This window comes from Mixophyes fleayi, chromosome 3 (genome assembly GCF_038048845.1).
Source record: "Mixophyes fleayi isolate aMixFle1 chromosome 3, aMixFle1.hap1, whole genome shotgun sequence".
In the NCBI taxonomy this organism is placed as follows: Eukaryota; Metazoa; Chordata; class Amphibia; order Anura; family Limnodynastidae; genus Mixophyes; species Mixophyes fleayi.
Genome location: NC_134404.1, coordinates 48,821,216 through 48,847,248, shown reverse-complemented (window position 1 = coordinate 48,847,248; position 26,033 = coordinate 48,821,216). Strand labels below are relative to the sequence as shown.

The window sequence follows — 26,033 nt, the reverse complement described above, 5'->3', positions numbered from 1 at the left end:
TTCCCTCCCTCATGTGTTCAATATGGTTTAACAGCAGAATTGTTTAATGTGTTCCCCCCACTATGTACCCCTTCAATCCTTCCCCTTTTTTATTTTGTGTCCTTTCCTTACCCCCCATCCCTTTCTTCTTTCTGTACCCCATAATTTTTGAAAAATTAATAATAAAAATACTATTGAAGTTAAAAAAAACAAAAAACTGATATTAGATCTGGCATTTCTGTATAGATTATATTTGTGATTTTTACATTTAAACCACACTAAAATCCTGATGCAGTGTTTGGTTATATACAGATAAGGCACTTCGTACCTGCAGTTTTTACTTCTGAACCAAGATTTGGTGTTCTAATGAAATATAAAATCATGAGAATGCCCATGTTATGTCACTAGTTCCTAGTGCATTCATAGGCAGTATTCTTGGGAACGTTCTTTCAGCCAGCAAATTGATTGCCTTAAACCAGCAATCCCACATAACCTTTTTTTTACAACATGATAATTACTCTTTTAAGCATGTATCTGATTTTTCTTAGGTGTCCCCCTACAAATCTTGTTTTTAATCTTTGTCTGAAGGACAGACCAGTATGACTGACAGTCAAACACACACAAACTCACAGCTAACAGCATATGACGGCAGAGGGGGGGGGGGGATTTTAGAGTACAGGAGCCTCTCTACTCACTACATCATGTGACTGTGGTTGCCATGGTAGTCACATGACACTGGGGAAATTATGCACAACTATTAATTGGTAATAGCAGCTTGAAAAAACAAACCGCAGACACCAAATAGGTAAAAAGACATTAATTTAAGTAGGAAAGAATCTATTTTAGTATTTTAGGTAGTAATTTTCCTTCCAGGAAGAGATGCAGTAAGTCACTGGACAACAGCCTTAAGCATGATACACATTGTCTCAGAAACGTCATGCCAATAGGCACTAGTGACATTTTAATCACAAGTAGTCTTCTAGTAGTAACTACATAACATGCTGTGTAAAGTAATGCATTGTTGTTAATACTACAGCCTCTCAGTGAAATGCATGAATAGTGAATGCATTTATAGGTGTACTGTTCAGACTTGTTACCTGTCCATAGGAAATCCTCTTCAAGTATTTTTTACAAAGATTTACATTTAAGCCTTGATATTGAAAGAAATATGCCCGATTTTGTTTTCATGCCTCAGAAATAAAAATGAATTGTGATCTTGCCATGGAGACCCCAGGCAGACCCGTGTTCAGTATAAACGCGGTCTACCCGGGAATTTGACTCCGGGGAAGCCTCTGCGCCCCCCCGGCAATATCCCAGGTTCATATACCCGGGATATTGCCTGGGTGGCAGTATGAAAGCGATATTATATAATATAAGATCAATTGTTCTGCACACACTGGTCTCCTGGTGTAAAAACCCATGACAGAACTATGCAGGAATCCAGCAGCACGTCGGATTACATAAGACAGTAGTCAGGACTAAAGTGTGGAAACTGTTACATTGTTTTATGTAAGATTTTTATTTTTAATAATACAGCAACTTCAATTTAATGTATAGTGACATATTCATGGCATATCCATATATATAAGGGAAAACACAAAAGTCATTCTTATTAAAATACCTGGTTAACACTGGGATTTACAATTCGGCTCTGATACAAACCTATGTGTCAACTCCTCTGATATGAATAAGCTTGGATAAAAACCAGCACCGAGTCTACATCCAGCTGAGGATGAAACTATCTGACACGTTTCGTGCAAACATATAGCACTTTCTCAAAGCTGTTAGACTCCGTACTCTGGCTAAAAAAGCCAGAGGAGTTGGCTCACATCTTATATGACTGGTGGACCTTGTTGTACTCCAGCTCTATAATAACGGGTTTGAACGAACCGTCATACCCGCTTACAAGCTTCCATCTGGTTTCTAATCATAGGTGACACACCGCCGACACGACATGATGATTACAATTTGAGATGGACGGCTTGATTGAATACTTATGCGTGGTTTAACTTAACAGTTCCCTCCGGAGGGTGGACATCGGGCCGGTACCACAGTAAGAGACTGTCATCTGTATGTTATACGTACCTACCTTTCTGCTGGATCAGGATTGTCTTCATGTTATGCTCAGGAGAGTGAAAGGAGAGGATCCCTCATACGAGTAGAGATATTATTATCGGGAACTGGAATCCCTTTCTCATGTGGTATTATTAATAACCACTATTTGGGCGTGTTTTCTGTTTGATCCATTACATTCGGGAAGTGGATGTTTGAAAATCGATTATAAATACATAAGAACATTACCGAGTCAAGAGTCAATTTCATCCAGCTGATTTTTTACTCCGTTTATTGTGATATATTATGTATCGATTTATGTTATGATTCTATATGTGTTTTTTTTGTTATTAAGTGTGTTTTTATTGGAACCAATCTTTTATTTCAATTTGTTCTATGAGGAGTGCTATTCCTCTTATTTTTGTATATGCTATTATTAATTGCATCTTTTTCAATATCCACAGCGCTATCCGTTTTGGTTTGTGTTTTCTTTTGGATATTCCACAGGAATACAGGTAACAGAAAAACTCTAAAATCTAGTTCACTTATAATCCATACTGCATATGTCTATCTTAAATTTAAACGATGCATATTATTCTGATTTGTTATAGATTACTATTGGTATGTCACAAAAATGTAAACATGGAGATTTAGGACACCAAATAGGTCAGGAACCACTGCTCTACATTGTAAGCAAATTATTTGGATATCGTGGGCATCCTATTAGAAACAGCACAAGCCAGACCAAATGGACTTACTGCCATCAACTGCCCTGGAACGGTTACCAGAGCTGGGTACATTAGGAAGGTAGATTTCTTGGTGTTCACAAATATCCTGGAACTTTTGCAGAAACCTTTGCAAAAAGAGCGAGTTCAAAAAGTCTCTACTAAAAAGGTGTTTCAGCCAGGAGAACAGATTTAATCACAGTTCCTTCAGAGTATCCTTGATGGATTATGCAATAAACATCCCTCCCACAATATTAAATAAAGTAGGTCTAATCAGCTTGTGTTTAACGTTTCAGCAATGTTCCTCCAAATCCGAATAATCTGGGAAACCCCCCAAATCATATTTAAACAGTTTAAGCTATGAGGACTTCACTGGAAAGGGTTGAATTAAAAATCAACTGTTCAGCGCAACCTTCCACAATAAAACAATAATTCCAAGATTGATTAGCTTAGATGGGACAGTGTTTTGCAGCACTTATTTACATATCAATTTATATTATTGACAGTGGTGGTTTGGTGATCTGAACCTGTGGGGAACTAGTTAGTCATCTGCCTTCTCAGGGATCATGTGGAGAAGAGAGGATTCTGGGTTTTTGTTGTCCACATCGTTCCAATAAGGTAAGACAAAGGGCAGAGCACCCAGCTTCTTCTCCAAGATCAGCCACAGATTTGACTCCAGGAATTGGTTGCCTTTGTCAGATAAATGAAGCCCATCGGAGAGATATACTGTATAGTCCTGGGAAACAATAGATAATTACTATCAGAGATTCCTACGTATTACTGAGCAATACTCCAGCATTAAGGACACTGAGCACAAGCGTTGGTGGCAGCTTTGGTAAGTGGGTTATTTCTACCAGTACAGACAAAACTGAAATTAATAGCCCTAGCTTGGGAAACTGATAAGATAGAACATGCATTACATATAGCCAGACCCTGCAGTAATAACACTGAACAGAAGACATAAATGTCAGCTGAAAAATTATTGGTACTTTAGGCACACACCCTACGGGCTGGTAGAGTAAAAAAAGAGATCCTCTCAATCAGAACTTTGGACATAGGGTACAATAGACCATTGCATTCCCAATTACTGTCTACAGATGAAGCATGATCCAAGACAACCAACCTGACCTATTACAGTAGTCAGAACAGGCTGCTAAAACAAAGTCCCAAGTTCTCACTAATTGTCTTAGGGCAGTAGCAGCAGCTACTACGCTTGTAGATAAAACTGCTGACATTGAACTCGGGTCATATTTGAACGCTTATGCACTTCACATGTCGGCAGCGTGACTTACTAAATAGGAGGTTGTTTTTCTTAACCCTGACATCACAATCCGTAATCCTCAATTTAAAAACACATATGTATGGCCCAATACAGGGACTCTCACTGTTGAGAGTTAGGACCACCATATTAGCAGAAGCACCATGAAGTGGCGGGTGGCTTTCCTTACATTTGTAAATGTGTGCAACTGAGATTCCTGCATTTTTTATGCACAAGTAGAAATAGCAACTCCTTTGCTGGATATAGCAGTGAGCTGGGGGATTTTTTTCTCTGTGTCTGAACATTTACACCAGGCCTGATTTACACTGATCCCAGGTACACTTCTGATGTTCTACATGATGATGCTTCTATTTGCAAAGAGGGAACAATCTTGACTACCAATCAAGAATGGAACCTACGTTGAAACTGTTCTCCATGCTATTCAGCTACCCAAGCGGGTAGTCATAATAATGTGCAAAGCTCATGCTAACCTGAGCAGGTACCTATAGAACTGATCAATTTGCAAATACTACAGCAATAAATGGGCTTGAACCTATAGTTCACAAGAACAAGATATCTGGACAAAAACAGGTTGCTGCACAGACACTCAGGGTGTTTGGAGACACCCCATAGATTAAATGGAAGCCCCTAAAGTCTTAACTTGCTCACATATTCAGGGTGTAATCCACACTAGGCAAAGGGGGGATGATTTCCCTTTTATATAAACACGGGTTTGCCCCTGACTTTCCATTAATTCAGTGATGGGCAACAGGTGGCCCAAGAGCTCCATGCAGCCCCCCAAAACTTCATCCCCAGCTCCTTTCTGCTTTAATGTCAGATCTGATTGATATAGCTTGTAACACTTGTTTACAATAACTGCTATGTTATTACGGATAGGCAAGGCCGTATCAAGGGTGGTGCAACCGCCAAGGGGTTATCACAGTCCCCCACTATTTACCCTATGCACAGCTCCCTAGGTATTGATGCAGTGCTGCCCAGAGCCAGCCCAGTCATCTTGAATAAAAAGGTAGACTCATCTCTTTTCCAAACAGGGTCCCAAGCAGCTGTGAGCTAAGAAACCAGCAGCAGCAACAGGAAGGTAAACCCCCACAGTACAGTGGCTATGTGTTGTCTGGCAGTGAGTCGATCTGGGCTGGCACCAGTGGTCTCTCTAGCCCAGGGCACTTAATTGCCTAGTTACAGCTCTGCTGATATGTGTATTTTTCTTTGATTAAATGTATTGTTTCAAATCATTACTGGGATTACTGGTAACATAAGGCCCTTTTGAAGGTTAAAGGCCAACCAGTGCAGCCCCTGAAGAGTATCAGGTTGACTATCACTGCCGTAATTACTCAAAGATACACTTCACAATGTGCTACTTCTCAACGGTACGATATTCAGCAATCCTGTAAAACAGGTGTGTGTTGATCATTAGTGATTTGTGAACAGCTGGATAGAAGCAAATTCAGGTGCAAATCTGATGCTACAATGTAAACAACGAGACTACTGAAAAAAAGTATAGTTTGTATTAGTTCAGAAGACCACCTTTCACAAGACAATTAATAACAAAAGACAGATAATATAATAATTGCAATTACCTTTTCACCCACAAGCCAGCATAAAAGAAATAGTAAAAGTGATTGGTACATTAAAGGGCAAAATTGCCAATATATGTGCTGATACTAATCTGGGTTCCCAATGCTATACCATTCGCTCTAATGAAATACACTAAGAATGATTAAAACAAAGGCATTCTTACTACTGCCAAATGCATCATTATAAAGGTGTCACAAAAACAAATAAAATGGTTGCAAGTTTATTAGGGTGCAGTACTTCATAACAGCCACCAGATGGTGATGTTATTAACTTTTTATAGGTAGGATTTTGGCAATAATAAAAATGCCATCCATATACAAAATCGAGCCACATAATTCAACTATAATAAAATTCGAATCATCTTAAAAACATTATATATATATATATATATATATATATATATATATATATATATATATATATTTCTAAAAAGTAATAATGCAAAGGTCATAACTCCTCTTACCCGGCCCCCTTCCTGCATTAACGTCCATAAATCCAGAACTTCTGTTCCACACTCATCACCAACCTGAGCACAGGCTTTGGCATATACCCCAGCTACAGAGTTCAGGCGATTCAGCTTGCTTCCTTTGTAATGAGACCAGACAGGGAGATAAGTGAGGGCATACCTATATGAACTGCAATTATGTCACATCATGTACACTAATGAGTCTTAGAATATGATCTCACAGTGTATGTGGCTTATTTACTAAGGCATGTACCTCTGCCCAATCAGGTTAAACGTTTTTAATTTTTTAAAAAAATACAAAGTTAGAAGTACGTATGTGTAGGGGTTTCTAACCTCTGGGCTGATTCAGATGAATGCAAATCTAGTGTGTTGGTCATTATTATATATAATGTTATCATATTTCATGCTTGCATGTGGACAAAAATGATTATTTACTTGCCGTAAAATCCATTTCTCTAAACCCATTTGGGGGACACTGCTAACCATGGGGTATGGAGGGCGCTGTGCAGGGAGTAAGCACCTAAAAGTAACTGACTTGTCTGGCCTGCTCCCTCCCCTTTATGCCCTCTGTACGGAGACATATCAGTTTATTTAGAAAGCCCTATTGATAGGACTAAAACACATTCAACAGAGCAGAGAATCAAATCCGCCAGAACAAGGGGTGGGAGTGCAGTGTCCCCCCAAATGGGTTTAGAAAAATGGACTTTATGGCAAGTAAAAAATCCTCTTCTCTTGCTCATCCATTTAGGGAACACTTCTAACCATGGGGATGTCCCAAAGCTCCTCCTATGGGTGGGAACGGGCAGGGTGGATGAACGCATAACTTTTCGGCCAAAACTAGCATCTTTAGATGCAAAGATGTTATATTGATAGAATTTTATGAACGTGTGGACAGAGGACGATGTGGCTGCCCGATATACTTGCTCTACCGAAGCTCCATTCTGCGCCGCTCAGGAAGCGCTGACCGACCTAGCGGAGTGAGCTGTAACTTCCTTAGGAACTGGCTAACCTTCAGTGAGACAGGCCCAGAGGAATAGTCCTCTTAAACTAACTGGCAGCCGTCTGTTTAGTTACTGGCCATCCACGCTTGTGAGCCTCATATAACACCAGAAGACTGTCAGTCTTGGACACTGATTCTGTGCGATCCACATATATTCTCAAGGCTCTGACCACATGCAGAAGAAGCAATGAATCTGAAGCACCAGTTTGCGAATCCTGAGTCAACGCAGGAATAACAATATCCTGGTTGATGCAGGACCTAGACACCATCTTAGGCTGGAAGGAAGCAGTGGTGTGCAAAACTCCAAATTGAGGGATTTTAAATTTAGGATGGGACAAAAGGACTGATCCATCTTCTGAACCAAGAAAAGGTTTGAATAATAGCCCAATTCTCTTTGCTCTCTTGGGAAGGGGACAATTACTCCTGAGGACAACAGGAACTTAATGGTCCCCTGAAGGTCCACTCTCCTGGTTTTGTCTAGAGGAAGGGGACTCTAGGCACTCTAAAAACTGATATGTCTTTGAACAGGGGGCATAGGCGGGAGGGAGCAGGCCAGACAATTCTGTTAGTTTTAGGTACCTACTCGCCGCACAGCGCCCTCTATACCCCATGGTTAGCAGTGTCTCCCAAATGGATGTGTAACAGAAACACATGTACAGCCAGGAACTACCCTGTGTCTAAGCGCGACTTTCCCTCTACGCTGAATGGAGTTTGAAAAGAGCTTATTAGGGATCACTAGTCCCTGTGAAAAAGTCCATAATCGCTGATTTTATAATACAGGATGGAGTATAAACATTGCTTGCGCTGTTTACATTAGTGCTCATGTTCCTTGATTATTATTATCTTTTATTTAGATGGAAACGCTAAGGGTCCGCAGTGTTATACATGGGAGGTTTGAACAAACAACAAAATGACAAATAAATAACTATTAACGACAAATTAATAGATAAAAAAAAACACAATGACATAAGCACAAGCATAAAAATGACATCACTACATATAGAAAACACGGCCCTTTTTCGGGAGAGCTTACTTACTCTGTACACATGGACTATGCATTACCATCACATTATAACACGCAGAAACGGGTATACTCAGTACTATTATTATAATGAAATACCTTTAGTGTAACACTGCTTTTCCCAAGATGGTTCATGAATAGGCGGAGGGGTGATCAAAATGATCTTATCCTGTGTGATATCCACAGTCTTCAAATACTGAATCATACTTCTTAAATTCTCTGTATATTCCTTCAGGGGGATGTGCTGCTGAGGATTTTCCTCTATTTATGGGGTGAAAGAAGATAAACGTAATGGTGATAGTGTAAGTGGTGTAGCGATCAGCGTCCCGCAGGGAACGGTCATTACTTCTGAAGGACTTTCCCACAAACAACTGAGACATTTATTAACGCTAAGGTCATATACATAGAATTAAAATGTTATGGCTTTTATGGTCTTAAACAAAATTCCAATGAAGCTGCAGTAAAACACTTAACTCATGTATTGGGCTAAATTACCTGTACTTGAGCTTACCGAGAGCTGTTAGCAAGCATGGAAAAGAGAAATATAATATGTTTAACCTCGTCAATTGTGGCTCACTTAAAACTCTGACCCAGTGCTGAATGTGTATGGATCAACTGAACAACGAGACGCTAGCTCAAGTCATCAACACATATATGGTATACTGTAGCTAAAACTGTACATTAGCAGTCATTGGACGAGCTCAGTGTTACCTAGAACCAGAAAGTAAAGAGCACAACCAAAATATGAAAGGCAAAAATGTGAATAAATATTGTAATCTCTTTGTTGTGTTGGGACAAAGAGGTCATTGCTGCTGTCACTGTTTATATGTGGATTTATTACACATATCGTGCATGCCGATTTTTGAGACTCTGCCATTTACGCCAGCCTGCGCCTAGAGAGGCTGGATGGGTATGTTGTAATGTAAGCCGGGTACAGTAAGGGCGTGTACATTTAATTGAGAATGGATGCAGACCAGGGAAAAAAACTTATATATATGCCGGAGAGAGCCATATTATTTGTGGGTGGTCAGGGGAGAGTTCTTGTGACTGGCTGTTTGCGATTGCACCGCTGATGTTGATTGGTGCTTTCATGTGTGTGAAGAAAAATTAGGTACAAAAGATTGGGAGTTGCATCAGAGAGATTTTTCATTTTTATTGATGCTATAAATTAAAACAACTTGTTTACCTGTGATCTCTCCACTGTGGTCTTCTAAATTGTAGGGTCTACTGTTGAATTTGTATTAAAAGAAAAATAAGTCTACAGTGAAATAACTATTGGAGAAGTGGTGGTAACACAGTTTGCAATAATAACTGGTTTAATGGAACAGTCAGGTTGGCAATGCATGCTGGGAATTGCAGTTTGACAGCAGATGGAAAGACTCAAAACATTTTCCTTTACCTTTTAAGGAACTGTCATTAGCACCAAAGAAAATGGTAACGGCAACGGTGTTTTCAGAAAGGCAACTTTTAGAGATCAGTTTTGGTAGGATGATTTTAGCCCATCTGCTGTTGTAACCAGACAGACCGCGGTTGAGGACGTCACATTTTCTGTAAGAAGAGAAGATTTTACACATGGCTAGATAAGGTCCGTGAAGAGTAGAAATGCACAGGCAAATAATAAACTAATTACAGCCATACCCTCCATAGATCAGGATGGGGAGCCACAACCTAAAAAGAGGGGTGTACTACATGTGTCATATGACTGTGGTTGCCATGGTAGTGACTGAGAGCAAGCTGTAAATCACTAATAGCAGCATGAGTCAAAACACTGAGTTAAAACGAACAAACTGATGTGTCTTTTTACAGGTAACCAGACTGATTTATGTCAGAGGAAAATGTTAGAGCTACAGATCCTTTAAGGGATAAATAATGCTCAAAAGTGAAATTTTAATTAGTTGTCCCAACTTTCTTGTGCATCGTTGTTATAGTATATATGATAGATAATTTCATCCGCTTGCCACCACAAACACAAAGAGAAATATCTCACAACTTCCATCCAAAGACTAAAAGGATAGTAATATGGTTTAAAAAGCTCAAAGCACAACAGGTCAGTTATTCCCTTTCAGAGTTGTAGTAACTGCATGTTTGAATACAGATCACGCTCCTTTGTTTGACACCACATAATATTTCTATTAACTTGGAGAGCGCAAGCCTCTCACTCATATCTACTACAGATATCTGAACATTAACAGTTTCAATTGTGTATAGTAAAAATGTTACTGTGCAGAATATTGTAAGAGTATGAGAGTTCAACATTAATTTAAGCGTTAATTGGTGTCTATTTGTTCACTAAACATTGCAAAATTCAAGATGGTGTATTTGGATTTTTACAATGGACATCTGTAGTCTTTTTTGCGTATAACAAAAGATGTATCAACTGTCATTGGGGGATTCTATTGCACGGGGAAAAAATAATCAAAAATAGAATGGCTTCTCCAGGACAGGAAAAAAAAGTACATTATCGTTTTATTATAAAACATTTTTTCAATGATGGGCTGAAAGCTGCCAAAATAAATATTCACAGTAACGTGTATTACTGATTTGTATCCTTTTTTCATCTCTACTCTCATATCTGCATATGAGAGACACTATCAAGTGCCTTTTGTAATAGGTCTGACTGCGATTATGTGGAATCTATTTGTGGGTCTGGGCTCAGGTTTTTTGAGACCCTAGATCCTGGGTGTGACCCTAACACACTGCTTCCTGGGGGAGGCTCTCTAACTGGGGAAACTTCTTTCCCTACTAAATCCCTAATCCATACTTTGGTCCATACCCTGTGACCCCCACCACTTGCTGTATTTAGTGGGGTCGGCACTTACATATAGCCAGGACCACCGCTGATCACATCCTGCGCTGGTCAGCCCTGCTGTGTCTGAACCCTGTTACATACAGCAAAGTATAATACACTATTATTAGGATGGGATTCAGTCAATCTGATTATTACAATGGAAAACCTATTACAACCCACGGCAGCTGTACTCACCTAGCAAGCTTATCAGCGAGTGTCGCTCCCCATCCATTTGCTTCAAATGCAAACTAAAAATAAAAAATGACATAACAGCAGTTTAATACAACCCCCGAGTGATCTCAGATCCCACATAACAATCACAGCAAATTTTCACTATTAACGAAACACAGAGACATAGAAAATGAATTGACATTAAAGAACAGAAGCATCTTGTGCGTCCATTTAGATCATCTTCATGAGACCCGCTGTCACCGTCTGCACCAAGCATCTATCACCTATCAACTATCCTATACACGATCACTAGTTAGTTCTGGCCCTGAGATTTCTCCTCTCATAATTTCACACTGTGGCTTCTTTTCAGAGCTTCCTTGTTTTGGAATAAGAGGATTTTTACTCACCGTAAAATCAATTTCTCTTACTCCACTGGGGGACACTGCGATACATTGGGGTATAATAGTGGGTGTGGGAGTTCAGGCACTAAAACTTCTATGGTTTTTACTCCCCTCCTCTACTATGCCTCTCCACTCCTGGAGACCTCAGTTTTGACTAACCAAGAGTACTATAAGGAGCAGCCCTAAAAGGGCAAAGAATAGAGGCATAACATTCACATAACAAACTATTTACAGAGCAAGGGAGGGTGCGCAGTGTCCCCCAGTGGAGTAAGAGAAATTGATTTTACAGTGAGTAAGAATCCTCTTTTCTCTTTCCTACCACTGGGGGAAACTGTGATACATTGGGGACATACCAAAGCTGTCCCTAAGGGAGGGAATGCTCTGGAACGGCTGCGCAACACTTTTCGGCCAAAACTCGCATGCGACGATGCGAACGCTTGCAATCTGTAGAACTTAGCAAAGGTATGAACAGATGACCAAGTGGCTGCTTTCCAAAGCTGCTCTGCCGGAGCAACATCCGCCCTGGTTGAGTGTGCCCTCAGTAAATGAGGAATAGGCCTAGATGCTCGGACATATGCCAGACTGATGGTAGAAGTGATCCACCGAGCAATAGCCTGTTTAGACGCTGGCCAGCCGCGCTTTTTTGTATTATACAAGACAAAAAGATCCTTTGTCTTGTGTACTGAAGCTGTACGGTCCACATAATACCGGAGAGCCGGAACTACATCCAGCAACTATAAGTCATAATCCAAGGAATCAGAAGGCGTGGAAGGGGAAAGCGAACCAGGCTGGAACGCCGGAACTACAATCTCCTGATTCAAATGGAACCTAGAGACAACCTTTGGAACAAAGGAGGGTTTTGTGCGAAGCACCGCCCTATCCTCGTGAAACACAAGAAAAGGAGAAGAGCAGCAAAGAGCTGCCAACTCCGACACTCTCCTAGCAGATGATATAGCTAAGAGAAAAACCGTCTTCAAGTGAGATGGTGTAATTCTGCCGTCAGAAGAGGTTCAAGTGGCGGAAGACAAAGAGCCCTGAGCACCAAATTTAGGTCCCAGGGCTCCACCGGATGAGAAAACAGTGGCTGAATATGAAGAACCCCCTGCAAAAAGGTCTGGACCTCGCTGAGAGACGCCAGTTTTCTCTGAAAATAAATAGAGAGCGCTGACAACTGAACCTTAAGCGATCCCAAACGGAGTCCTTTATCAAGACCATCCTGCAAGAAGGCCAACAACCTGGACAGGCTAAACCTGGAAGTATGGACACCCTGAGACTCGCACCAGAGAATGTATGTTTTCCAGACTCTGTGATATATGGCGGAGGAAGATGACTTTCTAGCCCTGATCATGGTGTTAACAACCCGAGATGAGAACCCCTTCGCCTTAAGGACTAAAGATTCAATCGCCATGCCGTCAAAGCTAGACGATTTAAATCGTGGCAAAGAAGGGGGTCCTGAACCAGAAGGTCTGGACGCATGGGCAGACGAAACGGCGGTCCCGTGGACATTTTTAGAATGTCTGAGAACCACGCCCTGCGAGGCAAATGAGGGGCTACTAAGATGGCAGGAACCCGCTCTATCTTTAGTTTATTCAGAACCCGCGACAGCAATGGAATTGGTGGAAACAGATACACGAGTCTGAACCACCATGGAATGGCCATGGCATCGGATGCGTGAGTCAGAGGGTCGTGGGATTTGGCGCAGTACAGAGGAACTTGATGATTCAGCCTGGAAGCCATGAGGTCGATCTCCGGCATTTCCCAGCGTTAAATCAGGAGAGCAAAGGTCTCCTTGCACAGAGACCATTCCCCTGGATGAACTTTTTGTCTGCTGAGAAAATCGGCTTCCCAATTTTCTACGCCTGGCATGTATACAGCCGAAATCCGAGGTACACGGCTCTCCATCCATAACATGATCCTAGCTGTTTCCTGCATGGCCCCCACGCTGCGAGTTCCTCCTTGATGGTTTATGTATGCCACGGCCGTGGCATTGTCCGATTGAATCTGAAGAGGCTTCCCTACTAGGAACCTCTGAGCCTCCATCAAGGTCCTGAGAACTGAGAACAGTCTCCTGGGGAAACCGGAGACCCTGGAACCTTAAGGATCTCATGACCCCCACCCAGCCTAACAGACTTGCGTCTGTGGTAACTAAGGTCCAAAGGCCCGATTGTAGGGACTGACCCTTGTCCAGATTTTCCATTTACAACCACCACATCCGAGAAAGACGAGTCGGTCTCGACAGGCGGATAATCTGCCTGTTTAGCTGATCGTGAGACCCCAACCACTTCCGAAGGATCTCCAGCTGGAGATAACGGGAATAGAACTGGGCGAACGAAACCGCCTCGTACACTGATACCATAGTCCCCAGCAGCTTCATGCAGCTGAGCATGAACACATGAGGACGAGCCAACAGATTCCTGGTTTTGCACTGGAGGGCGCGAGGTAAAAAGACTCTCTGTGACACTGTGTCGAACAGTAACCCCAGAAAGCGCATGCGCTGAGCTGGGACGAGGGAGGATTTTGGAATATTTAGGATCCACCCATGGGCTTCCAAGAACTCCATCAAGGTTTGCACATGACGAGATAAGCTTTCTGCCGACGGAGCTTTCAGCAGGGACTACAGTGATTCCCTTTTGTCTTAGCATACTCGCCATAATCTTGGTGAATACCCGAGGAGCTGACACTAGGCCAAAGGGGAGGGCCCTGAACTGAAAATGGTCCGGCCCCACCGCAAAACGAAGCAGGAAATGATGGCGAGTCCATATGGGGACGTGGAGATACGCATTCTTTATGTCGATGGAAGCCAGAAATTCTCCCTGTTCCATGCCTGCGATGACTGTTCTGAGGAACTCCATCTTGAATCGCTGGGCAATCACCTGTTTGTTTAGGGACTTTAGGTTCAGTATAGGACGAAAAGTTCAGTCCGGTTTTGGTACCAGGAAAAGAGTGGAGTAAAACCCCTGACCTCTCTCCTGCATCGGGACCGGAACAATTACGCCCGACCTCTGAAGCTTTATTACCGCCTTCAGAAGTGCTTGACGTCTGAGAGAACAAGCGGGTACCGAAGACGACAGGAACCTGAGTGGGGGAGGATGGTGTAAGTCTATAATGTATCCTCTTGACACGACCCCCCGCGTCCAAGCGTCTGTCGTGGCTGACCACCACTGACGCCTGAAGCGAAGCAGTCGTGCCCCCACCACGGATACCTGAGTGGTGGCATGGAAGTCATGCAGAGGACTTATCGCTAGGACGCGAAGCTCCTCTTCTGGAAACGCCCCTGCCTCTACTGCTCCCTCCTCTAGGTGCAGGAGGCTGGCCCCTGGGAGTACCACTCCGGGCTCGGGAGAAGGGGCGAAAGGAGCGAAACCGAGCCTGACAAGGTCTACGGGATTCCATGGGGAGAAAATTACTCTTTTTCCCCATGGCTGCTTCAATTACCTTCTCCAACACCGCACCGAACAGAGTGACTCCATCAAAAGGCAAAACCTCTAATGACCTTTTGGACTCAGCGTCCGTGGTCCACGAACAAAACCATAAGGAACGCCGTGATGCAATAATTAATCCACCAATTCTGGCATTCACAGATATCCCATCCATGGAGGCCTGACCCACATAATCGGAGCTCTCCTGAATATGCTGAGCTAGGGAGAGGAGATCTGCACGCGGAGTATTGTTTTGGATGGCTTCCACTAACTGCTCAGCCCACACCTGCACTGCTTTATTTGCCCAAGCAATGGACATCATGGGTCTGAACAAACTACCGAAGGCTACATACGCTGAACGTAGAGCATGGTCACAGTTTTTGTCCGTAGGATCTCTCAGAGATACCCGCTCTTGTGTCGGGATGGCTGATGATGAGGATAAACGGGCAATCGGAGTGTTCACCCTAGGAGACGCCTCCCATTTCACAGAGTCTTCCGCTGGAAGAGGATAAAGACTCTTGAATCTAGCTGGCATCACAAACTGTTTACCTGGTCTTACCCAGGCCTCCGTTACATCTCCACCATCTGTGGGGAGGTAGGAAAAGATGCCAACTGAGACTTAGACCTTTTAAAAATGGAAAACCTGAAGGAGCCGAAGGCTCAGGCTCTGGAAACCCTAAGGTATGTCTAATACCTAGGATAAGGCTATCCACATTATTAGCTGAGGCAGAGGCCATACTAAATTAGTCTTCCTCCAGTGCCTCCAGCTCTAAATCCCCTTCCTCATCCGAGGAATGATCTGAGACTAGAGAACGCACCCGAATATCCTCTCTAACGACCCGTTTAGACCCGCGAGAGACTGCAAGCAGACGTTCCTAACTCTGAGATGCAGAACCCTGGGATGATGTGCCTGCACTTTCTATAGGGTTGCCTTGTGAGGCCTCTATACGTGCGGCCCGCTGCTCTGCTGAGTGAGCTATGCTGGCTACCTGTGTGTTCGCTGCAGAGTGTTCACGTACCTCTGCGGCTTTTAACATCACCTCAGTAAACCTTTCCATGGTAGCGGCAAAGGATTTTACCCAGAGCGGCTTGTCCATGGCTGCCGGTGTCTGTGCCGGGGCGGGACGCTCCTGGGTTGCGGTCTCACATGCTGCACAAAGAGCATTTTTATCATGCTGTCCAGCCGGACATATGTGTGTATGTGTATATATATATATATATATATATATATATATATACTGTATCACAGAATATATAAAACACTAATAAATCTGTCCAACATAAAGACCCCAGACAATATTACAAGACTTGTACACCAGATCTATATACCAGGTTACAACTTGTAATAGTACTCTATTAACCTCTTTGCAAATATAAACAGTCTGCCAGTGAATGCTTAATAAACATTAGTGACAATCAAAATCAGGTATATTTTCTGTCAAAAACGTTACCAAACAGCAGAGAGGTACAGCAGAGGAGAGAAGCAGCCTGCAGCTCCGTGTCTGTGCTCAAAATGGCACCTCCGCGCTACAGGGAACTGAATATGGAGGTGGGAGTCCCTCTTTTGGATCCACCCCCTGTACTTGTCAAAGAAAAAAATGTCTGCTCCTCAGCGCTACTCCGATCAGCACATGCTAAAGTATGGCTGTCGGAGACTACCGCACACCACGCAGAGCTATATGCCCAGGCAGCGTGTGTGCTTTCCCCTCCTCAGATCAGCGCCGCTCTCTATAATAGAGCGAAGCGCTTACACAGTCCCCGCTGCTCGTTGTCCACGGGGGGGGGGGGTATGGGCCGGGGGAGGAGGGGGCTTGCCGGCATGTCCGTCGGCGGGGAGAGATAGATCCCTATATCTCCCCCGTGCGACCTACCATCTGTGCCCCGCTGAAGAAATTACTCTGAGGGCACCTAAAGCCCTAATGGCTGCTAAAAAGATAAATCAGCCCCTAACTGCTCATGTCTAAAGGATGGAATGCCGGCAAGAAGGCGCAAGGCAGATATAGGGCATCAGCCACTTCTTACCTTACGCGGAGATCAGAGTGAAGGAAGTCCAAGACTATTCACCCCCTCTGGGTCTTGGGATCGATCCCCACTGGCTCCTTAACTAAGGAGAAAAACAAAAATAAAATAAAAACGTGACATTATCTAACTAACCTGGGTATAGACAGGAGTCTATACCCACAATGACCTGACTCCTGAGGCACTAAAAAAAACCTGAGGTCTCCAGGAGAGGAGGGGCATAGTAGAGGAGGGGAGTAAAAACCATAGAAGTTTTATTGCCTGAACTCCCATACCCACAACTATACCCCAATGTATCGCAGTGTCCCCCAGTGGTAGGAAAGAGAAATACTGTCTTCCCACACCTCTGTAGTTTTACAACATTAGCATACTTCCAGGCACCATACAGTCAGACATCTATCACCATAACGAAGTATCTTCTTACCGAATAGAGGCATACATCACTGTAAGCTATTACCAGTCATCACTCACTGCACCCAGGGGTACCTCACTTCACAGTCACTGTAATTGGGATGACTGGAGCTACATGTTGGATCTATACACAATGGGCAGCACTGCTGAGGAAATACCCATCTATGAGTAAGCAGATAATATATTTACCTGAGTGATTGAATCTCCAAAGAGGATGATGCGGGGCCAGGAAATCATCTTGATATTTACAGGGAGAAGCTAAAACACAATGCACAGATTACTGGAGGTAATATCTGATGATAAGAGCATACAAGTTACTTGCAAGAATAGAGTACTATGAAGAAGGTGGAGAAGTTGTCTAGGTTTACACAACACCCCTCTATAGCTATGTCCACCTTGTGCAGCATCTGGTGAGGGCTCCATTCCAGGATTCAATCCCTCCTCAGGATTTAATAGGATATGAAAATGTACTGGATTCAGCACTTGATCAAACAGACCTTACTTACTGACAGCCACTCATTCGCCTGTCATACACTCTCCTCTCCTTTACTATTATGATTGAAAGTATAGACCTTACTCCATAGATTATTTCCTCTTACCATAGGTGATGGTGTAGGGAGTATTTGCAGGGGTACTATACTTCTGCCGAGACTAGTGGGTGGTATTAAGCAAGTTCAATTAGCGGAGGAGAAAGTAACTGTTCGGGATTCACGGCCCCTTAAATTCTCATTATTGTGCGAACACAGTTTATATTTCATGCTCATTTTGATATAGGTGTACCTGAGAAGATATTACATAGTGCAGATCCCATCTGTGAATACGGGGCTAGGTTATTAACCCCGCAACTGGCATATTACTCACGCTGTTTGTTCTGAAAGGGTACCATGTGAATTACTGTTCTGAATTCAGGAGCTAAAGCTGGGTACACACTACACGGTTTTCGTCCAATAATCGGCTCAATCAGCCGACATACGACCGCTCGTTCAAAAGTCGGGTCAGTGTGTGCAGTGACACGATGGTCGAAAGTCTGCCCAAATGGACGATTGTCGCCTCATTTGGTTGGTCGTACCGTTTAATATTTTCGTTCCAATCTCGTTTCTGCTGTGTAGTGTGTATAAACTTCCGACCGATCCACAACAGTGAGTACGAAATTACAGTCATTGCTCACGACAACATGGCTGTAAAAAGTCGCTAAAGGGACGTCCGCCCTTCCCTTTATCATCTAAAACAAGGCCAGTGTGTATGCAGTCAATGGACCGAGCGATCGGAACATCGATCGCATGTAAAATCGCTCGCCATAAAAAGTTGGTGGAAAATTCTGTAGTGTGTACCCAGCTTAAGTGTTAGGAATGTACATTATTTATCTTCCTAATCCCTATTTGAATTTTGTGGTCACTCTGTGGTGCTGATACACCACAATTAGGTGATGGTAAAATGAAGATATCACAGCTGAATTTACATTGATCTATGCGTATATGCATAGACAATATTGTTTGATACTTCTCAATTATAGACACGATCTTATAATACTTTGCAGTCATCACAGATCTGATACATTTAAGCTCCCACTTTGGGGTGCACATTTATTTTAACACTTTGATCTAGTGTTGGTGAGATTCTTCATCCACATTTGTTCAATTTTGCACATGCTTTTTATATTTCACTTTTCATTGGACTAGGAGCTTATTTTTAATTGTGAAATAAAAGTTTTAACTTTAATCCTACATCATTACATAGACTGGAGTGCGCACATTTCTCCTCTCTTTCTTTTTGGAATGGTTTTTCCAAAAGATTTTTTCTAATCAATTATTAGAATGTAGCACCCCCTCAATTTGACTTTATTTAATATATATTTATTGGTAAGAGGAAGGTTTATTTATCTACTTTAGTTCTCTGGTGCAGAGCTAACCCTCTTGTTGTTGTTTAATAGATGTGCTAATTTCCTTTTATATTTTATTTTCATTTACACTAGATATTTCATTATACCTTGTGTGCTGTAGGTTATGTTATGTGTCACCTTTTCACATGTCTGCATGAAGTCTTCTGGGCAGCTATAAAATATTAATTTAATATTAGAACTCCCCTCCCCTAAAAACATGCCACAGAGCTGGCACCTGTGAGAACACTAAAGCAGGGGCTGGCTGGCAAATTTTAGTCCAGGCTGGCAAGACTCGACTCAGCATGTAGGTAGCCCGGTGATCCAACCCAAGGTACCCATCATCATCACCATTTATTTATATAGCGCCACTGATTCCGCAGCGCTGTACAGAGAACTCCTTCACATCAGTCCCTGCCCCATTGGAGCTTAGATTCCCTAACATACATACACAGACAGAGACTAGGGTCAATTTTGATAGTGTTAAATATGATTTTTTGTTAAGGCCTCATAAGGCCTTTGTTCAGCCATTTTATTGTAACTTGCATAGAAATATTATTTGCTAGAAGAGATTATTCATTTTTCTGCTGATTTGCAGTCTTACAATATGTGGGCCTATGGCCTTGAAGTTGAGCTGATAGAGAACACCAAAATAAATGTATCAAGAATAAAACAATAAGTAGCTTCATATCCAGCTGGTAGTATGGGAGCTGTGCCCTTGATGTTGCACATAGCATACCCCCAGCTCCTCTTGAGATAAGAACAATAGGCTCATCTGTCCTTAGAAGGGGGAAAAAATTAAACACCTCAAGAATATGTAAGAAAGTTAATCAGTAGCGCTTCTCATAAACTAATGGTATAGAATTGTATGCATATGACGTAGGATTCATTTATTCAGTAGGCTATAAAAACTTGTATCTTTGTATCAATAAACTAGAGAATATTCCTTGTATACAGAACTTGGTCTGTGTCAATTCTCTCCAGCTGATTGAAGCGCTTCCAGATATACTTGACACCACAGGCAGACTTGGGTCAGAATTTTTAGATCTTACAATAGCAACCAGTTAACCTATTAGTATATTTTTGGAGTGTGGGAGGAAACCGGAGCACCGGGAGGAAACCCACGCAAACATGGGGAGAACATACAAACGCCACACAGATAAGGCCATGGTCGGGAATTGAAGTCATGACCCCAGCGCTGTGAGGCAGAAGTGCTAACCACTTAGCCACTGTGCTGCCCATGCCAGTTTGCAAGTGCCCCATGCACCTAAGCTATTTATGACACAGAGGATACAGTTGTATCTATCCACACACACACACCTCTCCCTAGGGCATGTGTGCCAATAATTGGACAATGCAATCAGGCTTTTAAACAAGCTGTACTATTAATATTACAATTTTGAAATCTGCTTAACATACTTTTAATATTAAATAATCTGCATGTAGAGGGATATCACATGTTTATTGGTCTATTTATTCCTTTGTACGGATAATCAGGACTATTATGGGCACATTTACGTGTAAAAGTAATATGAGAGTTGTCAAACTAGCTGTACAGTCTACTTGGTCTTCCCAGATCCTGACTACCTGCAGCTCTACGGAACCCAGGCACGAAGCCAAACTCTTGTTACATTGTTATCTGTTCTTTACATTTAGTTTTCTTTCACGTGTGTACTAAATTGCTGTGAAATAGACATTAAAGCAGACTCACACAGTTGCAGTTATGTACAGCGGACCAGGAAACAGTCCCGGCAAAGAGAAGGGGGAGGAGAGGAAGATGTCATGAGACTAGATTTCCCTTTTGCCAAACCACTCCCCAGCTTGCACCTTACAGCAATTCTATCCTCCATATCTGTGTCATCCAGTGTCTGCAGACAAGCGACATCTAGCGGCAGCTCCTGGGTATAGTCAGAGCTTAGGGTTAAGGCAATGTGTATTGCATCATATACGTTTATTTATTTAATGTTTTAAATGCAATACAAAATTAGTTATTTCCAAATATCGACAGAGTTAATGACATTAAAAAACGGGATATGCCTAAAACATAATAAGTACTACTTTCTCCGTCTAATGTAGTTTGCCCATTAACTTTATCATTGTACCTAAATGTCCCTACAGACTACAGGGATAACCCCAGGATTTTGCCTTTTTATCAAAATAATACTTTATATATATAATATACTGTTATATATATATATATATATATATATATATATATATATATATATATATATATATATATATATATATATATATATATCAGTATATTATGTATATAAAGTATTATTTTGGTAAAAAGGCAAGATCCTGGGGTTATCCCTGTATATATATATATATATATATATATATATATATATACACAATTATATAGTGAATAGTACATATATATTATTATTATTATTATTATTATTATTATAGTAATATATACTGTATATAAAGGCAGAGCAACCATTTTTCGTTGTATTTAAATTATTATGTCTGGTTAAAAGGGGGGGATTCTGGGCTCCTGTAGTTGCCCCCTCTTTCCCTGTGTTTGCCTTGACATCACCTTCATTAATTTTGCACCAGTGTGTTCCATCATCATCATCATCATCATTTATTTATATTGCGCCACTGATTCCACAGCGCTGTACAGAGAACTCATTCACATCAGTCCCTGCCCCATTGGAGATTACAGTCTAAAATAAATTCCCTAACACAGATAGACAGACAGACAGAAAGAGAGAGAGAGAGACTAGGGTCAATTTTAATAGCAGCCAATCAACCTACTAGTATGTTTTTGGAGTACAACACACTATGGTGTTTTATGGAAACACATCATATTGCATTGACACAGTTTTACTAAGCATTAAGGAGTCTATTTATCATGCGTGGCTAGTGGTCGGCAGTAAGAATCATTTTGTGCAGCGATTCTATATCATACTTGCCAACTCTCCCGGAATGTCCGGGAGACTCCCGCATTTTGCGAGAGTCTCCTGGACTCCCGGGTGAGTGTGGCAATCTCCCGAATTCTGCCCACTTCACTAGGAAGTGCCCCACTTCCTAGTGAAGTGGGCAGAATTAGATCCCAAACGCCGCGATTCCCGATGAATTGCAGCATTTGGCCCCGCCCCCCGCTGTCAAATGACGCAATTTCGTCATGACGTCAAAATGACGAGATTTGGGCCGCCCCCTCACGCCCACCTCCACTGGCTGGCTCCCGGAAGAGAGCTGAAGAAAGTAGGTAAGTATGTACTATATGTACTGCCACAGGTATTTATCAAGCCAGGGAGCATGGGTGAGCCCTGGCAACTCTGCTCCTAAAGTAACTAAAAACATCTTCACCATCAGCCTAACGCTGCTGGCCAGTGGAGGATCTGACACCTGTGTGCCTATTGCGCATGCGCAGCTAAGGTCCGCATAGCAATGTCACCCAGCGATGGATGAGGCATTTCATTTTTAAATGCTGGCAGTGAAAAGCAAAGCTTGTTAAAACGGGTCACATTGCAGTCCTTATAGAAGTCTATGGGGACTGCTGTGACCTCTGTTAAACAGGATAAGGCTTTAACCCCTTGATAAATTAAAAGAAGACCTGTGATGCCCATTCTCTAGAAAAAAAACAGCTCTTTTCTTCCGATTTTTGGCTCATTGCAGCTTAGTAAATAGACCCCAAAGTTTTAATTACATTTTTTACCATACAGTACCCTATCTCTACAACCAGATGTCATATTGAAGCAGTGGATCTGCGATGCGCTGGGAAACTCATTCACCAGTTCTGAGTGGGGTTCCAGATTTGGAGTTGTGGGGGAGGAGATACTGTGTGGGACCCAGGATCCTGGTATGGGTGGCCTGGAGTAATCAGGCCAGCTCTAGTCTAAAGGGGGCTTGGCCTGCCATTCCAGTTTCCGGCCATTTGCGTTCCTCTGTGGAATGCAAACTGCTCGCTGCAAACCAGAATGCAAGAGCAGGTGAGCAGATAGTGGGCAGCAGGTATATGATGTAGCGGGACTGATGCAGGAAAGTGAGCAATCGCCCAGCAGCAAGTTTTATAATATCCTGCAATTGCTCATAAAGCAATTGTGTTAATATTACACTAGTAATTGTACCCAAGAGCAATTGTGCTTGTTAGGAGCCTCGGTGGTGCCCGTGGCCGCCGTGACTCAGCTACTACCCCGCTGAGTGTCCCAGCCGTTTCCTTAGTGACTGGGACATCACTTCTGCCAGCTGGTCCGACCGTTGCCTTTACAGCGTGCCCCGGCAAACAGGACAGCCGGGCGCAGGCACCGAAATCTCCCCAGCCTGTGGGCTGCTTAATGTGGCTTTGATTAATTAATCCAGACATGTGTATTGTTACAGGGCTTAGCCCTGATTGGTTGCTCTATGTATTTAAGGCAGTGAGGACTGAGCCTCACTGCCGGTTATAGTGTTTCTGACCCAGTCTTGCTGACCAGCTCCTGTGTGCTGTACCCTTTCCTGTGGATACTCTGTTGAATTCTCTGTGTATGACCCCTGCCTGGACATTGGACTCTGCTTGTTTGCTCGTGACCCTGACACTTTTGGCCTGTACCTTGGACTCTGCTACTTTGCCTGTGACCTCGACCTTTGGCATGTTTATTGACTACCCTGCTTGCCTGTGACCCTTGACCTCCGCTACTGTTTGTCTATCCTCTGCCTTCTGGCCTGCCGCTGTTGTCTGTATTACCGACCCACACTACATCTGGAGCCAAGTCCTGGGGGCATCTGAGTACCGGTGAGCGTAACTAGCTCTAAGGGAAAGGCAGCTGCTATAGGTGAAAACCTCGGTCATCAGTTCTGTGGGTTGGTGATCAGACCAGCAGCCTAACAGTGCTGAAGGGAATTATCCATATAACTACATGCCCAGAAATTAATTTCACTAAATAACTGATGAATATTGTCCTCTCAACTGTAAGTATACCGGGTAAGAGCTGTAGTTTGGGCTATAAAGAGTTGGGTTTTTTTTCACTCTAAGAAATTATCTATTTATAAAATTCATTAAACGTATATGTCTTCACTTTCTTTAACGCCTGTAACTCACTTCATGCCAGAGTGGTTAGAGACAGTGCTAACAGCAACCACTTACAGAAGGAAAGCTTTTACCCATTATTATTATTATTATTATTATGGTAGATTTGGAAGGCGCCACAGTGTTCGGCAGCGCCGTATAGTAGGGAAAACAGTACACGCATAAAATAGGGACTTACAAGGTAGGTAAAATAAATGCAGACATGAAAACAAAGGGTATGGAGGACCCTGCTCATTAGAGAGATTACATTCTAAGTGTTAGAGGGCACAGCTGAAACAAGAGGAGCGAGTGCATTAGTCTGAATAGTGTTATCGGAGATAAAGTCACCTCTAAAAATTAGGGTTTTCAAAGAGTGTCTTATCTTATATGTAACTTTTTACATTGTTTATTATGTAATAAATCAGTATTTTTTACCAGTACTTTTCACAATTACAGGTTTTCTATTATGCAACCAAGTTCTGCATCCTCATTAGACTTACACATCCTAATGAGGATGTGAGGACCAGGACAACTGCTGTAGAAACAAAACATAGAGGTGTTTTAGAGAACATTTCATATATTCATACCCAAAGCAGGAGAGGAATATTATGAGAAGTTGCAACACCTATTGTTAATGGGAAACTTCTTATATTTAATGCACACTGTATTCTATTCACTTCCTGACATCTCCCTCTGTATCTATTGGAGGACATAAATCCAAGTACCAGACTGACTGCCTGCCATCAAATCTTTGCAGATCTGAGGGCTTGTGGGAGTCTGAGGGCATGTGGCTGCATTTAGCGGTAGTAGGGGTATGAGGGCACATGGCTGCATTTAGCAGCAGTGGGGGTATGAGGGCACGTGACTGCATTTAGCGGCAGTGGGAGTATGAGGGCATGTGTCTGCATGTAGCGGCAGTGGGGGTATGAGGGCATGTGGCTGCATTTAGCGGCGGTGGGGGTATGAGGGCATGTGGCTGCATTTAGCGGCAGTGGGGGTATGAGGGCACGTGCCGTCATTAAGCGGCAGTGGGATATGGGGGCACGTGGCTGCATTTAGCGGCAGTGGGGGTATGAGGGAAAGTGGCTGCATTTAGCGGCAGTGGGGGTATGAGGTCATGTGCGGCTATTTTAGAGTATAGGGGCATGAGGAGGCATTTTGGGATGAGTGATGTGGGTGTTGTCTTCGGGCTGTTTTTTAATACTCAAATTATGTATTATATACTGTGTGATCTGTGTTGTGTACCCTGTTCACATATATTGTTCTGATTTCCATATTTTCCAAACAGGCCCCAACATTCCAGGATCTAGAAACCAGCAGCAGGTTGTGACAGCTGAAATAACAGTGTGGAGAGAACAGTCCACCTACAGCCTTGTCTTTCAACCCCATATAGTTGTTTCCTAACCTCTCGTGCTCGCTTTCTTTTCCTCTTTCTCTCTCCCACTAGCTGTCCTCCATCTCTCACCTTCCGCAGTGTCCTGTCCATCCACCTGCTGTGTTTCTACCTTCATCTTACTCACCTCCTCCCTGCCACCTTCACTCCTCCTCATCCTATCCAATCTTACAGCACAGAGAGAATCAGCCTGAGGCACAAAGTGCAGAGTCTGATCATTAATCCTCACTTATTTTCTTTCAGCTGATGTTTGTCAGATAACAACTATTTTCCATTTCAGCATGCACCACATGCTGGTCACATCTCCTCTCCTGCGCACCTCAGAACTTGGGGGGGAGCGATGCATGCACTTGCACTGGGCACCACACTACACCAGGACTGGGAAGATGGGGGTCAATGAGAAGGAGCAGGAGGGTGGGAATCTGCCTGTTTTAATTGGTACCAGGCCCCACAATT

At 42.8% G+C, this 26,033-nt stretch overlaps 1 protein-coding gene across 1 annotated transcript; it reads right to left on the bottom strand.

Annotated features, from left to right (window-relative positions):
* Window positions 1-1,458: 1,458 nt before the first annotated feature.
* On the bottom strand, window positions 1,459-20,952 carry IAH1 (isoamyl acetate hydrolyzing esterase 1 (putative)). The gene is made up of 7 exons (XM_075201459.1): window positions 20,894-20,952; window positions 17,496-17,564; window positions 11,081-11,133; window positions 9,497-9,645; window positions 8,197-8,358; window positions 6,074-6,195; window positions 1,459-3,492 (listed from the first exon to the last, which is right to left on the bottom strand). Exons 2-7 carry the CDS (start codon window positions 17,541-17,543, stop codon window positions 3,298-3,300), a joined length of 729 nt encoding a protein of 242 aa, XP_075057560.1. The 5' UTR covers window positions 17,544-17,564; window positions 20,894-20,952; the 3' UTR covers window positions 1,459-3,297.
* Window positions 20,953-26,033: the final 5,081 nt, after the last annotated feature.

Excerpts from the sequence above, each read along its gene's own strand:
- IAH1 (XM_075201459.1), bottom strand. The coding sequence starts at position 17,543 with ATGATTTCCTGGCCCCGCATCATCCTCTTTGGAGATTCAATCACTCAG. Across the intron at positions 6,196-8,196 it reads AAAGCAGTGTTACACTAAAG|GAAGCAAGCTGAATCGCCTG; the intron begins GTATTTCATTAT and ends CTCATTACAAAG. Across the intron at positions 3,493-6,073 it reads TAATGCAGGAAGGGGGCCGG|GACTATACAGTATATCTCTC; the intron begins GTAAGAGGAGTT and ends ATTGTTTCCCAG.